General features: G+C 34.3%; 1 protein-coding gene across 11 annotated transcripts in view; it reads right to left on the bottom strand.

Annotated features, from left to right (window-relative positions):
- TFG (trafficking from ER to golgi regulator) overlaps positions 1-18,509 on the bottom strand; it is a 35,627-nt gene that overhangs the window by 3,565 nt on the left and 13,553 nt on the right. For 6 of the 11 annotated variants that reach the window (XM_008982565.6, XM_078352232.1, XM_078352231.1 and 3 more), the window contains exons 4-7: positions 15,924-16,070; positions 12,110-12,274; positions 8,042-8,182; positions 742-840 (exon numbers count right to left, since the gene is read on the bottom strand). In XM_008982565.6, coding sequence (XP_008980813.1) covers positions 742-840; positions 8,042-8,182; positions 12,110-12,274; positions 15,924-16,070 — 552 coding nt within the window. The remainder of the gene's footprint in view (positions 1-741; positions 841-8,041; positions 8,183-12,109; positions 12,275-15,923; positions 16,071-18,509) is intronic. The other 5 variants (XM_008982567.6, XM_078352233.1, XM_035274265.3 and 2 more) reach the window with 1 other exon arrangement.

Below are 18,509 nucleotides of genomic sequence, written 5' to 3'. Positions count from 1 at the left end.
AGACTCAACTTGCATAAATTATTTTTAATTACAGTTGAAATTCTTATATTTAAATCTTTGGCTGTAAAACAAGAGTTGGATACAACAAACTCTCTCTGACATAAATGTAAAAAATACTGGAATCATAGCCAAAGATACATTAATAAGATTTATCATAGTTAAATACATATAATATTCAGTGGACAGATGGTAAAACAGAAAAATACCCAGGATGCTTATTTAAAACCACTAAACAAAGTTCTTAATTGCCAGAATTACAGTTTATACAACTTTATGGCCTGTTTCTGGTATTCTCACATACTTGCAAGAGATTTTAAAACCTAAGTAGCTTAATTTAGCTCTTATTTAAATGAGATCATCTTTCCATGTATGAATAAACTGTTCATATTTCTACAGGTATTAAAAGTATGCTAGAATTCTGTTACACACAAGTGGAGGGGAGTGGGAGCCTTGCACTAAGTCGCCTAAGAGGTAAACTTACATATTAGTGAGAGACAGCTTTGTATTAAAAACTTTGTACACTACAGGTTACTGCAGAATCACCTACTTTTAAGTTTTATTTGCCCACCAGAAAACTGAAATGTTGATTTATAATAGACGTTAGTGTAATTCCCCTAATAAAAACTTAACACCTATTATGTCAATGTACTACAAATCAAGGAATTAAGAAGAGCTTAAAGTTTAATGAGCGTAGAAACAAGCAGAAAACCATGAGCCAACTCCCTTTCAACACCTGCTCACCTGAATACTGAATACCATACTGTTGAGGCTGCTGAGGTGGAGCCTGCGGCTGCTGCGCACCATAACCGGCCTGTTGCTGGTACTGTTGGTACATCTGACCTAAAACACACACACACACACACACAAAGAAAAAAAAGGCATGTTTAATGCAGCAAAGAGAAATATTTTTAAGCCACATATACATTCTCTCTAAACAGTGTAACAATATACAAGAAAGTATTTGTTCACTTTTAAATGTCTATGAAGAAAATGAACCATTTAAGAAGTGTGATTGCTCTGCTGTGGATTAACTGGCAACAAACATTAAGTGTAACAACAGTGGCTAACATTTCATAAAGTCTAGAAAAACAAATGTTTTCAAACCCAGCTGCCAACAGTAATGCTAATGTTCATTAAAAGGCAAGTGAGCTGAAAATCAACAAATAAAGGTGAAAAAAAGGACAAATACCATTAATATCATCTAAGTCTTTCCTAAAGCACTGTATTTGCCCTCTAAAGGTTTGGACCTCTATTACCATAAGATCATTACCTCTATTACCATATGAACAAACTTTTGTAGCAAGGAACTACATGACATCTTTTGTTCCAGAGCTGAAAGACACTTTTGGAATTTGTCAACTTTGATTTTCTATGAATATCCAACATCTTTAACCAATAATGTGGACTCTAATTAAGCCTAAATGGTTCTTCATTGCACTATTTAACAATGGCAGACCTTTTAAACACTGGGGATGTGTTCTTGAACATGGGAGTCCTATCTGTCCTATTTGGGGTCAACAACCACAGTTCCTATGAAGAAACCTTTTGGACACTTATTTCCTATTTTACTTTTTATTTTTCTGTCCTCACAAACTGTTCCCATACATGTGATTTCAAACAAAGATTTATTGGTTTATGTCTTTATTAGAAATATGATGAAGGGGAATAAATACGTATAGCATATAACAATGAACTCTAATTCTTCAAAATTAAAAGGTTTAACTCCTCAATTAAAAAAAAAATAAGCAAACAGGCAATACATACATTTAAAAAAAAGTTCGACTAAATTTGTATTCCCTATCTCAGATACGGAAAAATTAAGCAACTTACCTGCAGTCAATAGCTAAGAACAGAACCATCAAGAGCTAAGAACCATCACTGGACCCCAGGCGTAACTCCAAAGCTTTAGTTTACAAACTATTTTTGCATGTATTATCCCATGAACAAAATAACATAAATATTAACTTGGGCATCATCAAAAAGGCTGAGATTAAGGCTCCATGACTGTGGTAGACTGTGGTCATCAATGAGTAAGAAACTCCTGGTCAAAAATGTAGTTATTCCCCTCAATAAAAACTGATAGGGTCCAACTCTTCTTAAAGCTGTTCTTTCTGGCATGTTTTCACAAACTTCCACAAAATGATTTTGACAATATCACTGGAGTTAAAAATTTCAGAGGTTTATTACTACCTCTACACAATATTCCTTGTAAGCAGATCCTCAAATAACACCTTTTGTTCCACATTGTTTCATTAAAACACTGGTAAGGAAAAAAAAAATGTTCCTGGCTTAGGTTACTGTTCTGTGTGGAGTTTGCACATTCTCCCCAAGTCCGTGTGGGTTTACTCTGGGTACTCCAATTTCCTCCCACATCCCAAAGTTGTGTATGTTAGGTTAATTAGCATGTCTAAATGATCTCAGTCTGGTGACTGTGGGTGTGTGTGTGGTTGCAAGTACACCCCGTGATGGAATAGCATCCTGTCAGGGTTGGTCCCCACTTTGCTATGGAGCTGCCAGGATAGATTTCAGCCACCCACAGCCCTGAACTGGAATAACTGTGTGTATCATTATCTTATTTGTTTTTATTAATCCTTCTTAAATGTATCTATAGCTCACATTTTAGTCTTTATCTAGAAGTCCAGGGGTATTTTTGTATCAGGAATATGCTGTAGGAACTCAACTTACTCTTATCAATCAGCCTACAGAACTGATTGCCTCCTCATACATCATCTCACTTACAGTTAGTTTCTAAGAACCCATCAACAATATTAAGTGAGGATTTACGGTACTTACTTTAAACCCACCTCATTCAAGTCCAAATGGGACTGTCACAGTACTCTGAAAACTAATTAAGAAGTCTAATTGTTTTAAAAAAGAAAAAGGAGGAACTTCTTCACATACTTGAGAGATCTATTGGATATATGAAGAAAGCAAGGTGCAGAGATTGTTTATAGTAAGCAGTGTTTTGAGTAATAAAAAATACAGTCATGCATTGCTTAATGACAACAGTAGGTTCTGAAAAATGTGTCACTGTGCAAGTATCACACAGTACACTTATACAAACCTAGATATAGCCTACTATATAGCTAGTAGGGATACAACAGACTACAAACCTGTACAGCATGTTGCTGTACTGAATACTTAGGCAAATGCAACACCATGGTAATTATTTGTGTATCTAAAACATATTAAAAAGGTACAGTGAAAATATGGCAAAAAAAGATAAAAAATGATACACCTGTCTAGGGCACTTACCATGACTGGAGCTTGTAGGATTAGAAGTTGCTCAGAGTGAGGTACTTGTTTGAGTAAATGTGAAGGCCTGGGACATTACTGTACACTGCTGAAGATTTACAAACACTATACACTTAGGCTACATTCAACTTATGTTTTAAAATTCCATTTCTTCAATAATGAATTAACCTTAGCTTACTGTAATTTTTTACTTTATAAACTTAACTTTTTAACAGTTTAGCTTAAAACACATTGTACTACTATTATACAAAAATATTTATTCTTTATATCTTTATTCTATGTTTTTTTCTATTTTTTTAAATTTAAAATTTTCTTTTGCTTTTTAAACTTTTAGAAAAAAATTGTAACACAAACATACACATTCAGCCGAGGCTATACAGCATCAGGATCATCAATATCACTGTTTTCACCTCTATAACCTGTCCCACTGGAAGATCTTCAGGGTCAAGAACATCATGGAGCTGTCACCTCCTATGATAACAATGCCTTCTTCTGCAATACCTTCTGAAGGACCTATCTGAGCCTGGTTCCACAGCTTTGTTTTTTTAAATAAGTAGGAGTACCCTCTAAAATGATGATTTAAAAGTATACTATAGTAAATACACAAACGAGTAACAGTCATTTATTATCAAGTACTAGACACTACACATAATTATGTGAGCTACTCTTTTATATGACTGGCAGTAAGTCTGTTTATACCAGAATCACCACAGACCCATAAGTAATGCTTTGTGCTACAATTATGATGACTACACATCACTAGGCAATAGAGATTTTTCAGCTCTATTATAATCTTATGAGACCACCATCATATATGCAGTCCACTGTTGACTAAAACGTTGTCATACAGTGCACAACTATATATAAGCTATATTTTATGTGTATTTTCAAAAATAATCAAAGAATAAAAAGTTATAAAAATATTATCTAAGGAAAAACAGAAAACAGGATGAAGCAAAGAGTAATGGTAAAACTTATGGAATATATTTATTACAGAGAATAGCCAGCCTCTTTTGACCCTCAATGGCTTCTGCACATGTACAGCATTTATGACGTCCAAATGGTAAAAAACTGAATCCTTCAGCTCTGGTTAAGCTTCAGTTGACTATAACCCCAGGAATCATTTTTAAATACATTCTAATTGACAGCGTGTATGATGTCCAAATGGTAAATAACTGAATCCTCCAGTTCTGGTTAAGCTTCAGATGACTATAACCCCAGTAATCATTTTTAATTGCAACCTAGTGAGAGATCCTGGGCCAAAATCACCGAACTAAACCATTCCCGGATATCTGACTGTTTAAAACTATATGAGATAATAAACATTGTTGTCTAAACATCTATGTTTTGGGATAACAGTTTCATTGTAATAAATAATATGTATAGTTTTGATTTTGGGAACATGTAAGGGATGATAGCTATTAGAAAAAAGGACTCAAGACACATTCATGAAAAGCGAAGTGTGAACCCTGTTAGGCTCCTGATTTGAACAAATCAATTGTAACAAACTCATCTTGAAACATTTTGGGAAATTCAAATATAGACTAGTATATATTGACATTAAGCATCACTGTTGACACTGCAGTGAGCCGTAATCACGCCAGTGCACTCCAACCTGGGCAACAGAGTGAGACCCTGTCTCAATTAAAAATAAAAAAGAATCACTGTTAAATAACGGCATGGTGGTTATATTAAAAAGATTATCAGTTAGACATACATACTGAAATAGCTGAGTATAAGTTGTTCATAATTTAATTTAAACGACTCCAGCAAATTAAAAGGGGTGCAGTGGGGAAATGATAAAAAAAAGAATGCCAAAATATTGGCAAGTGTTGAAGCTGCATGATGACTACATGAAGAGTTGATTATTCTATATCTGTTTCAACATTTATATAAAAAGTCTACTCAGCTTTTCATTATATTGGCATATGATTTTACAGATTTTAATTATTTGCTTTTCATTTTTTTAAGTTTGTCAAACTGCAGTATCTACTGATCTCTGAAGATTTTTAGCCTTCTTCTCCTTACCACTTACGTTTTTGACAACGTCACATAGTTTTCCCATAACAGGCGCTGGCTTCATATGAAGAAGGGTAACAGTATCCCTTTTGGTTTTTAAATGATGTTCAGTATCTTGTTGATTCTTTTAACTGAACAACATATTAACACTACATTTCTTTAGAATAAAATTCACAGTTCCGAGGTTCCTTTCGTGGGAGTTAAGTAACAACTCAGAATTCTTCATTTTAATTTGGACTATTACACATTATAAGCGATTACTATGTTAATAACTCATAATACACTTTATGTTGGTAATTCTGCTCAAATTATTGAGCAAATTGATCTAAATAACTGGCAACATCAAAGACTCATTATACATCAAAATGTATTTATTAAAGTAGCCTATAATTCATGCTGGGAATCCATAAATAATAAAATATATTTATCTAACGCTGTGCTCTTAAAATAGTCACTAGCCACATGTGGCTACTAAGCACCTGAAATGTGTCTTGTCTGTATTGTGGTATGTTGTTTGTGTTTAAAGTGTTCCAAATCAGTGTCACATCCCAGATTTCCAATACACCATACCAAAATAATTATACTGGATATATTAGGCTAAATAAAATTAATTTTACCTTTTCTTAAACATTTTTCTAATGCAGCTAAATATAAAATTTTAAATTACATGTGGCTTCTAATTCTTTTGTACAGCACTAATCTAGAATTAGATCAGTTGAGATTAAATGATGTCACTTATTAACTGTATAATTTTCATATTGTATGTTTAATTAAGCTAACAGTTAACAATTGTAGCAAGGCATATAATACTACTCTAAAGGAATTAAATGCATATAAACAGTGTTAATCTACTATCTCTGGAAAAAGGAACTTGGTTGCTGGGGACAGAGATGGAGTGAAAATTTTCACTGTATATCCTTTCACATTTTTAAAATTTTACTTATTTGAAAATGCCCAATTAAAACAAACATTTCATAGAATGTTTAGATATTTCTAGTAGAGCCTTAATTCCCATTTCTTTATACATAAACAGCAAACATTATTTGGTACAAGGATCCTTCCAACTGTCATTCTATAACAGTATACATGGCTTAAAATGGGATTTATTTAAAAAATAAATCTACAGTTCACTTGATATAGGCATTAAACTCTCATCATACCTATACTCTGCTTCTGTTCATTTCAGCCCACATCTGCTTTAGTTCTAGTTTTGGCAGTAGCATTTTGGTACGGAGGACTAACTAAACTTGGAAAGGCTTAAGCAGTACGAAATTCTTCGCAAATCACTGATTCATCAGCAAAATGTCATCTGCTAGTCCATAATGACTGCTGCTCATCCAACAGACAACTCTGTGCATTTGTTTTTTTGGAAGGAGGGGGTTGTTTGTTTTTGAAACAGGTTCTCATTCTGTTGCCCAGGCTGGAATGCAGTGGAGTGATCACAGCTCACTAAAGCCTCCACCTCCTCTTCATTCAACAATGCAAACAATCCTCCCACTTAAGCTTCCCAAGAAGCTGGACACATGCCACAGCACCCGGCTAATTTTAAAAAATTTTTTTTTTATTTTGTAGGGACAGGGTCTCACTATGTTACCCAACCTAGTCTTAAACTCCTCGGTCAAGTGATCCTCCTGCCTCAGCCTCCCTAAGGTGCTGAAATTATAGGCACTTTGTAGGATTATAGGCACATTATATGTGTGAGCCACCACACCTGACCAGGCAACTCTGGAAGTATCACCACAGGATAACAGGATTCTATTCCAAAGTGGTCAGTTCATTTTAGGTTATGTTCTATTTTATTTGCTTTTTGGTTTTTGTAATGTGATTGATAACCTTAATCACTTGCTTCTGATGGTGAAAATACATTATACCACTATCTGACCCATTAAAAAAAATGGTTAGAGCACCACCTGGTGTTTGTTTTGAAGTGGAATTGTAGCTTTAAAGGTCCTAACATGCATAGGCAATTCATAGAAATCACATTTCATATCTGGAAGGCACCCTAGAGATCGGTAAGTACTTAGTCACGTTCTGCAGAACTCCAAGGGTTTCAATGAAGCACCCTAGTGCCTGCTGTCTCAAGTCTGTTGCCCTTCAATCCCCTATTTTAAATCCAGAGCTTTCAAGTTATATTTCATTCAGGACTAAAGACATTTTTTGAAACCACTTGGCTGGTCCAAGACAGTGGAAGAATATCAAAACCCAGGGAGACTAATTACACATCCAAAGACAAATTATTTAGAGAAGAAAAACTTTGACTTAAAATACACTGCTTTTTTCTATTAAGACATATTACTATATTTACAAAATTATAAAAGGCTATTATCTCACCAAAACAATCCACTCTAGCTAGTTATCCTTTACCTCTATTTTAGAAATCTTTTTAAATTAGAAAAATTATGCTGAAAAGAGGGAGATAAAACAGCACCTAAGTATAACACAAACTAAAGTGTGAAATCACCAGTCTGAATTTCACTATCCTCCCTAATAAGGGTCACCACTGACTAATGACCAGTCTTTCACTCTATATCTATATTCAATTTTCATATAAACACTTTAGGAATTTTTTTCTTTCCAGTAAATGGAAACATACCTGACATATTGTTCTATTTGGTTTTTTAACATCAAATCATGTCAGTAAATCGAAACTTGTAAATCCTAGTTGTGTTCAAGGCATGACTAAATACATAAAGTGTTTTTAACAGTGCTGCAATAAACACTTCTACACATGCAGTTTCCCACACATGTGTTCTAAACTCTATTTTACCTTCAATCTGACCTGCTTGTGTCTGAGCTCCTGTATATGGTGGTTGCTGTGGCTGAACTCCTGGTGGGTGAGCTGCTGAGGAGGAGGAAGCAATGCTGTCGGGTGTTCCTGAACGATCTTCTGCAGGAGCGCTGGGTGGCCCTGGATTAAAAAAAAAAGTCAGTTTAGTATCCAATATTAGGCCTTCTGCCAGCAAGTTCAAGGAATAAGTTTGGTTAAAAGACACTAAAAGTAGTATAGAATAAGTATATAACCACAAATGAGGCTTTTTACATTTTTTAAAATGTTATGTATTTTATTTTTGCCTTTGCTCCCGTCTCTTAATCCAAAGCTACAACTGGAAATCCTTCCCTATAAAGTATGGAGTGCTATATACCTGAGTCTTAACCTCTCCCTGCAAAAAAACAAAACTCATGTCTACAATGCCAATATCCCCCCTTTTCCAAGCAACGTATTCTGCACATCAACCAAAATTATCACTTCATTCTTCAAGCGGTCTCCACTGCCCATAAATTAAGTTCAACCCCTTGTTGCATTAAGGGTCCAAACATTGTTTTTCACAATTTCTCTTCTCACATGCCTCCCCTCCCTTTCAGCTAAACTAACCCTAACCTTCTCCCCGCCCCCATTATATATCTAATCTTTTTTTACCTCTATTTCATTTATCACCGTTCTTTTCACTATAACACCTCAAATATTTAATGTAACATTCACATATTTAAATATAACATTATTTAAAATCCAGTTATAATTCCACACTTCTAGTAAGCCTTCTTGACTCATGAACACTTTCTTTCCAGTAGTGAACTTCAATCTAGTTTACTTTTATTAACCCATACTGACTTCTACTTTGCATTTCTGAACAGCCCCCATTTTCCCTATTAAGACTCTGAGCTCGTTTGGCTGGGCTCCTGACTCTTGATTCTTCTTGTCTGCCTCACAAGGCCTACCCCTCAAATTTACACATGGATTTACACAAATTTATAATTCTTCCACAACAATGAACACAGAAATTAATGGAGAGAATATATTACGGTTCCAATGCTGTGACAGTCAACATAGATATTCTGAGGACAATGCAGATATGTTTTATTCCTTTAAGTTCTTTTTGCTTTGGCAATGCAGAAGAGTGGTTAAAAGCATAGGTTTTGCAGCCAGACTACCTAGGTTCAAATCCTAGTGCTGTCACAAGCTGTGTAACTCTGGACATGTTACATAATCTCTGTGCCTCAGTTTCCTCATCTGTACAAAGGATGTACTAATTCCTACTTCATAAAGTTATTGTGAGGCTTATGAGTTAACAAGAGCTTACAGTAAGGACTTTAAAAAGGGATTATCCAGCAAAAGCTTATAAAAGTGACCACTACTGAGAAAGTTCCATGTAAGTACCTGCTATTATCAGCAGACTAATTTTCCTAAGGGCAAACCTCTATCTTCTGCTCTGGTATATCCCCAGAACTTACCACAGTATTAGGCACACAGTTGACAGCTGACAATCCAAGTATTAATAAGAACCTAAACTAGGATATAATAGTGGTAATGCAAGAGAGACTTATTACCAGAATAAAATGGATGACGGTTTCTATCTACCACCACCACTTTAGTTAAATTTATATATATGTTGATAAATACATATGCACATTCTTCCTACATTAACTTAAAGTTATATATATGTAGATAAATACATACCTTCTTCCTACAAAAGATCCGTTATTAGACTCTCTCTATATATGTGTGTTTGACTCCTCTTTCCTCCCGTACATGTACATTATTACAGTTAAATGTTCATTCCATCTTTGTAATACTTCATCCATCTTCCCATTGCCACATTCGCTATTATAATAAGCCACATTTTACCACATCACACCTGAAGAACTACACAAGTATCCTAGCTATGCATACTGTTTCTCCTACTACAATTCAACATAGCTATGAGAGAAACGGTCTTCAAATAATGTGAATATTAATATTATTCTAGTGTGGAATATTCAATTAAATCAAAATTTAAAAGTCTGACCCCATCAGATTTTCACACACACCTTTAGTAAGTAATTCGATGAAAGTCTCTAAGAAATACAAAATGAATAAACTGAATACAGTATTTCCAACTACTGATAAAGGCAAAGTGAATCCATCAGATAAACTCTCCCCTAGGTAACAACTAAAAACCTGAACAAAACAGAAGAAACTATTTGAAATAACTGAAAGTCAATCAGAAACCAGAGTTTGCCCCAATAAAATTAGAATGGATAAGAATTAAAAGCCCTGACCTCTGCAGCTCCAATAGCAGAAAACCAGTGTTAACAGCTTCATGGCTGGGCAAGGAGCTGAAGATGTAGGAGGAAAATCCCTGGAGTGAGGGTGCCAATGAAAGGGTAAGACACAAAATCTAGGTATATACACTCTGCCCAAACCCCCAGCTGACCATAGGGCCGGGAGAGCGGAGGAGGATATCTCAACAAGGCTCAGAGAAAAAGCAGTACCTAGAGCGAGCTGAAAGGACTGAGCAGACGTATCAGCTGCTATCCACCACAGGGATAAAGGAGTAGTAGTTTTGAGTATGTGCAAGTTGTTAAACCAAAATGGAAGTCATTAATATTAAAAAATATAAAAACTCTGATAAGGCCATGAAGAGAGGGTTCTTACAAAAACTATCACAAAAGAGTTCAAAAACCACAGCTTATACAAAGTCCATCACAGCTTCACCAAAAAAAAAAAAAGTCTATGAAGACATCTGCCCAGAAATGCCTGTCCAACCTCAAACTGACATCACTCTTGCTAATGATCTTTGTAGCCAACGATAATTATTTCAAAACAATTATGTATTCTCATTTTTTCCTTTAAAAACCTTTGTCTGCCTTTACGTCACTGAATATGCACATAGTTTACTATGGCATATATATTTCAATGCAATGCCCTATTCCCAAATACCTTTTTTCTTTGAGAGAGCCCTTTTTGGTTTGTGATTTATGTTGGCAAGTCCACACAAACAAGTCCCTGCTAGAGCAACAATATCAGAAAATCCTCAAAATAACAAAAAGAATCCTAAGTCTCTACAACATATTCACCAGAATGTCTAGTTTTCAACCAAACACTATCAGACAGGCAAAGAAACAGGAAAATGTGACCCTACTGGGGCTGGAAAATATATGGGGCAGAGAGGAACCAGTCAATAGAAAATGATACCAAATGGGTACAAGTGCTGGATGTTGCAGACAAACATTTTAAAGCAGCTATCCTAAATATTTTTAAAGAATCAAACAAATACATTCAAGTAATTAAAGGAAAATATAGTTTTAATGAATGTAAAATAAAGTTATCTCAACAGAAAAACAGAAACTATGAAAACAACTCAATGGAAATTCTAGAGCTGAAAGCACAATTAAATAATTCACCAGAAAGGTTCAACAGTATATCAGAAATCACAGCGACTTTGAAGAGAGTTCAACAGAAATCACCCAACCCGAAGAACAGAGACAAGACTGAAGAAGAATGAACCTCCATGAGACAGTATCAAACTCACTAATGTATGTGTTATTAGAATCCAAAAAGAGAAAAAGCAGGAAAAAATAGTGAAGAAATGACAAAAGTTTAAAAGCATAAAACAATATAGATACTGTTTTGAAGTTAAGAACTTATTTATATAAAAAAGTCTATACTAACACAATTTAACCAGATAATCTACATTTAATTTTCAATTTCCCTAAGATATACGATTTGAACACTGCAATGAATCAAATTATAAAATATTTCAGATTTTTTTAAACTTTCTAAATTTTACTTTCAAAAACATACTTGAACCAAACAGTGGTTATTCTTTAAGGGGGAGGGTGCTACTGATGGGGAGAGCACATAAGAAAGCTTTCTGTTTTGCTGGAAATCATCTACACTTAAATCTAGTTAGTGCTTTTTTATAAGTGTACATATATGTAAAAATCTGTTGACCAGCACCCTTAAGATTTGTGCACTTCACCATATTCAAGTTATTCTTCAATTAAGAAAGAAGGAAAGGCAAGGAAGAAGAGATTAAGAAAACAAAGGATGTAAAAGAGGTAGAAACTAACTTACCTGAAACCTGATCATCTGTTAAGCCAAACGCTGACATAACATTTTTATTGATTTCATCTTGGTTTTTTAAAGGATCAAAAGCTGACATACTTGCTGCCATAACCTGAGTAGACTGTTTTCCAGAAGAATCGGAAGCAGGCTTTTCTTCCCTACCATCCACAGTATCTATAAGAATAGAGGAATAAACAAAAACTTGTTTCCTTTTTATCTATATTCAATAAGACCAAACAGTACAAAATGAGGAAATAATGTATGTGTATAATGATAGTCTGAAATGTCACAGGATTATAGATCATTTTACTTTCTTCTTTATACTTTTAAATATTTTTACTTCTAAAATCAGGAGGAAAGGGCAGAAAGAAACAAAAACTAAACATCAGCTTTTCCAAAAAAATTATCTACCTCCTTTCATAAAAAATATTAGATGAAAAAAAACAAAAGCTCCTTGATAAACAATGTTTCTTTGGAGCCCTATGACCTGTATCCTAGTATCAGATACCCACTGGGCACTCTGGAAATAAGAGTTATAGAAACTAAGGCTTCATTTTATAAAAAGATAAGAAACTTAACTAAAGTTATAATCTCAAATTTTACATTTTACTTCTACTATCTACAGGTCCACTATTAAATTACATGGAAATCAAGCCAACCATAATTAATTCATAAACTTCCAAAAACACCACATTAAAAACATTTTTGAATTTGCTACCTTAAAATATTTATTAAAATACTTGTTAAAGTGCTTACAGATGAAATGATGTATATGGGATCTACATCAAAATAATATAGGAAGAGAGCCAGGTCCAATATAGCTCATGCCTGTAATTCCAGCACTTTGGGAGGCCAAGGTGGGTATAAGACTTGATGCCAGGAGTTCGAGACTAGCCTGGCAAAACCCTAACTCTACTGAAAATACAATAATTAGCCAAGCATGGTGATGCATGCCTATAATCCCAGCTACTCAGGAGGCTGAGGCACAAGAATCACTTGAACCAGGGAGACGAAGGTTGTACTGAGTTGAGATCTCACCACTGCACTCCTCTCTGGGCAAGAGAACAAGACTGCCTCACCAAAAAAAAAAAAAAAAAAAAAAAAGGGGGTGAAGCGCGTGTAGTATAGATAATATGATACTATGAGCTGGTAATTGTTGAAATTGGATGTGGCTTTATGGGACTCATTATAATGTCCCATAAAGTATATACTTTTGTATATACTTCAACTTTTCCATAATAAAATGTTTAAAACAACAACAGAAAAAAACAAAATGTTAAATATTATGAGCAGGTTAAATTTAAAATAATGCTTTTCTAAGGATACTAAGATATTCCATAGGCATTTATACAACTGTCTTGTGAAAGAAAGGGAGTTCAACAATAACCTACATTTTACAAATAGGAATCCAAGTCCAAGATACAAAAGACATCAGAAACAAAAACAAAACAAAACACAAACAAGTAAACAAAAAGACGGTTGCTAACCATTCAGTCGATTAAGATACAATGATTACCAATTTTGTTACCAATAAGTAATTGAACATCAGTTCTTCTATCACTCCTGTAATCAATTCAAAATTAATCTTCTGAAAAAATGTAAACGCTAAATGGAATATTAGGTATCCACAGTACACACTGGCTGCCAGCTCTCATTCATTCCTAACATACCATTCCAGGCTACCCTCATATTTTCTAAATTTTTGGAAAAAGAACACTCCTAGAAGTACTCCTTTAAAACATGTCTCCAGTTACCTATCATCCCTACCAATTTCCTTCCTCCGACCCCAAGATCATACCATTCCAGTCTTACAGACTGTTTCCCTTATATCTCACTACCTATGCCTCTTTTTACTTACTACAAACTAAAACCATCAGGAAACACACAACATGTCCTGCTACTTGCTCCATTAGATGTTGGAGATACTGCAACAGGTCAATCTTGTATCTAAGGTAGTTTACACATCATTTGCCTCACAGAGGAAAACAAGCAACCAAGAACCACTGTAATGAGCAATGAAGACCACAGGTGGCCACGTTTCTTGCCGAGGATAAGCTGCAGGTTCTAAATAGCACTGATAGCTGATTGGCAATTTCATTTTGTGGACTAGATTTCAGTTTCTGACATGGGGTGGAGGGGGGTGGTTTATTTTATGTATGTTCTTTTTCTTCAGAAGCAAATTATTAAATTGGAATATGTTTTAAGAGCTTAGAAGCATAAGAACTTTCACAGAAGCCAGGTGGCCAAGAGGTAAGCTACCTTACTAAGTGCATGAGAAAAAAACAAAACAAGAAATTAGATCTCAAAAAAAATGCAGATTGTATTATTCTTATATCATCTTATCAAATAGGTCAGACAGGACACAATGACTATAAGATATACAAGGAAACAGCATGTGGCATAATTTCCAAGATGCAGAAAAGAAACCAATTTTAACATCTTTTACATAACAAAGGTAAAAAGCTAACAATAACATATATAAACACAGAAACAAAGAATAAAGAAAAAGTACATACAGAAGTAAGAATAGGTGAAGAAAAAGTTTCACCTAAACCAAAAAACTCAAAAATCTATTCCTCTAAGCAGAACTTGAGCTACTGCAGCTAATTTCAGCACAGTAATGGCTATACTGGTTAAATTCTCATCTACATTTCTTAACATTCTGCAGATGGTTAAATTCCCTGAAATTATATGCAAATGTGTCAGCATCTACGAATTCTTCTGGAAAAATGGTCTAAATTCTTCATCGATTCTTAATCTAGAATTGGATTAAGAATCCAATTTGTTTGGAGAGGTAGGGTTCAGAATAGGAAACCTTCTTTGACCTAAAATATAAAAGGTTTCATAATAAAATGACCAAGAGAATCTCATTATAGTATTTCAGCAAATCTCTGTTATGTTCTGAAATAGAAGTGGAACTAGAAATCACTAATCAATCACCAAATATTTATTAAGCATCTACCATTAACATAATTCCACATGACTATTAGAAGTTAGGAAGAGAGAAATGATGAAAAATGCATCTTTGTTTAGACTGTAACTAAAATAAAGACAGAAAACAAAAACTCCCAAATTATTTAGTGGCCAAAAATAGAATACATGCCATTTCCACAAAAATTATCTCGTGTTAAGTCCTTTATATGCAGCCATCCAGACTAGATTTTTTAAATTACTATACAATGTAAACAGTTTTAAACATATGAAAATTATAAGTGAATAAAGAATTTGTAAAAAATAGAGTTTTCTTTAAATGCAACATCTAAGAGTCTTCAACAAAAAAAGAAAGCAGTTTTTTAACTCTACTTTCAAGCCATAACACATACTAAAATTTCAGTCCACATTTTAAAACACATTTGGTCCAAAATCATGTCCATTCCAAATGTCGACACATCTTGCTTTATCTTAATACAAATAGTACCTGTCATCTGTAAAATGGGGGAAAATCAGTTATCTATTATATTAAAAAGGGTTCATGAGTCAAACGGATTTGAAAACCAGCCTGTGTAATAAACCTCAAAGTCCAAGACTAGCTGTAAAAGAATCACCCAGAAAAAACCTGAAAAATGGGATTTCCAGGCCCTACACTCCAGTAAGTCTATGATGAGATCCAGGAATTGGTATAATGAAACCTCCTAGCAATCTTGATGTACAGCAAGGTTTAGGAACACAGGCATAAACACTAGTAGAGAAGCAGAGGAAGGAACAAAACAGAGAGAGAGACATTGGGGGTGTCATCCTTCCCTCCTTAAAAACAGGTTTTTAAAACCTGCCAAAAAAAAACCATAAGAACAATAAATCAGAATATAATGGATTCTGAGTTTACCATTTTCAGGAATACTGGTGGAAGGCCCTGGTTCTCCAGGCGGTTCCAAGCTATCCAATAAACGATTCACTTTATTTCGAAGTTCTATCAGTTCTCGACGGAGGTACTTCACCTGACTTGATTCAAGGGGTCTTGGTTGGCCATTAACTGAAATAAAAGCATTTATTTGCTTAAAATGAGAAGTTCATGAATAAGTATATAAATAATATGCAACAAAAAAATACATACAATTCCTTTAAAAAAAGCAAAAAGAAGATACAGAAGTGACTTTAAAAAAAAAAAAAGAAATTCTTTATGGCTAATAACTTATTTTGGAAAAAAGAAGCATTCATCAGTCTTTCTTGATGCCAGACCTATGGCATTGCTGGTAAAAAGGTTTAGTAGGAAAATCCAACTATAATAAAATAATCCAATAGAAAGCTCTACTTTTTAACAGAACTTATTAAATTTAATAACAATTATTTAACTTTAAAAGCTCATTTTATTTCATGCTATTAATAGAATATATTAAATTTAGTAGAAATTGCTAAATTTAATAAGTCATGTAAGTTCAAAACCTCATTTTATTTCATGCTATTCTTAAAATAATACAAAAACTTTATACATAAAATGTTTACAGATATAACATTACTGATATATCATCACCTTTGCATAATTTTGTCTTGAAAATAAAACAACTAATTAAAATAGTTGATCTTAAAAGAAATCGCTAAAAAAATATATGCAGGACCAGCCATAGTGGCTCACACCTATAATCCCAGCACTTTGGGAGGCCAAGGTGGGAGGACTGCTTGAGCCCAGGAATTCAAGACCAGCCTGAGCAATACAGTGAGACTTCGTCTCTACAAGAACCTTAAAAAATTAGCCAAGTGTGGCAACACATGCCTGTAGTCCTAGCTACTCAGGAGGCGGAGATGGGAGGATTGCTGGATCCCGGGAGGAGACGTTCAGTTTGCTGAGATCACCCCACTACACTCCAGCCTAGATAACAGAGTAAGACCTTCTCTCAAAAATTTTTTTTAAATAAATATACATTTTAAAATATATGCAGAACTTATCAACATTACAACTGTCCTTCAAAGCAGCTACTTTCAGAGGCAGAATATAAGCCACAAAATGCCAAAGATTACTCAGTAATCACTGGTTGTGACTTCTTTAATGAAAGCAACATTACTTCAATTATTATTCATTTTGTCCAAATGACTTTCAGTTGACTAAAAAAAAAATGAAATCCTTCATTCAGCAACAAACATTGCCACCACTCAGGTTACTTTTAAAAAGAAAAAACAAAAAAGTGACACAAGGCTCTGATGGCAAACACCAAGACAGGAGTTCAAAAAAATTAAACTAAAATGCTTTATGCATTGCCAGTATACATATGTACAAACTCCTGAAGTACTTAATTAGAAAAGGACATCTATGTGAAGATAAAAGTTCAGGGCGATTCTTTGTTAAATATGTTTCAAACATCAAATCACCAATTATAAGCTTTTAGAAGAAAACTCTTCAGTAATTCACACTCCCTGGATAGCTATGAAGTTCAGTACAATTTCCTACCTACATCAATTAGTTATTGGTTTTCACTTGGTATTACTATTTTTTCCTCCAATATTTGAGGAGAAAAACAGCTCCTAACAGCCAGAAACTGGTCTGGTACAGTTAGGCCTGGCGCTCACAGGTAGGCCATGGTGTTCTCCTTTTGAACGTAAAATATTTCAAAGAACACCAACATTACACAAATAGATTAAGAGTCCATAATCACGTCAAAACTCAGATGAAAACAAGAACACTGACCACATCAGAAAAATGACCAAACAACCTTCCATCCCGGCCAATGACTGCTACTGCTGTACCAACTGCAGCTTCAGCCTCATTTCACTCCTCCCACCTTCCAGGTAAGGGTTAGTAAGATTCATTCCTCTCATCTTCTAGATAAGATTTGGTAAGATACCCAATCATAGAATCATCTCCACTTCCTGAGCATTCAATGTAGAGCAAAGCTCTACCTCCTCAAACCTTACCCAAAATCAGCTAACACAAACCCAAGCCCTACAAAAAAAATCCTTTTCTAACATACCCATAAGACATCCTATTGTTCTCCATGGTATCCATTCTCCCTTGCTGCAGTAACTCAGTTAACCCAAACCCGTTTACTATGGGTATGTTCCTGGTGATCTTTGGAGCACACTGATACATCTCACTAGAAGTTTTAAGAAGCTTGCACTTACATTCCTAGTATGGCCTATAATCTGTTATTATCTACTTAGTGGGCTTAAGAACACTATGTTTCAAATTATACTCAATTAAAAGTTTAGATTAACTAAGTTAATTAATTTATTATTTATATAACTAATATCAAGTTGATACCTAATATTAACTTAGTTATATAATAAATTAATTAGTTATATATTATATTTATTATATAACTAATAAAATTAATTTATTATATAACTAAGTTAATATTAGGTATCAACTTGATCGGATTGAGGAATGCCTAGATGACTGGTGAAGTACTGTTTTGGGTTGTGTCTGTGAGACTGTTGCCAGAGGATACTGAGATTTGAGTCAGTGAACCAGGAGAGGAAG

The sequence above is a fragment of the Callithrix jacchus genome, chromosome 15 (genome assembly GCF_049354715.1).
Source record: "Callithrix jacchus isolate 240 chromosome 15, calJac240_pri, whole genome shotgun sequence".
Lineage (NCBI taxonomy): Eukaryota > Metazoa > Chordata > Mammalia > Primates > Cebidae > Callithrix > Callithrix jacchus.
This window is presented reverse-complemented; position numbering and strand designations above follow the sequence as displayed.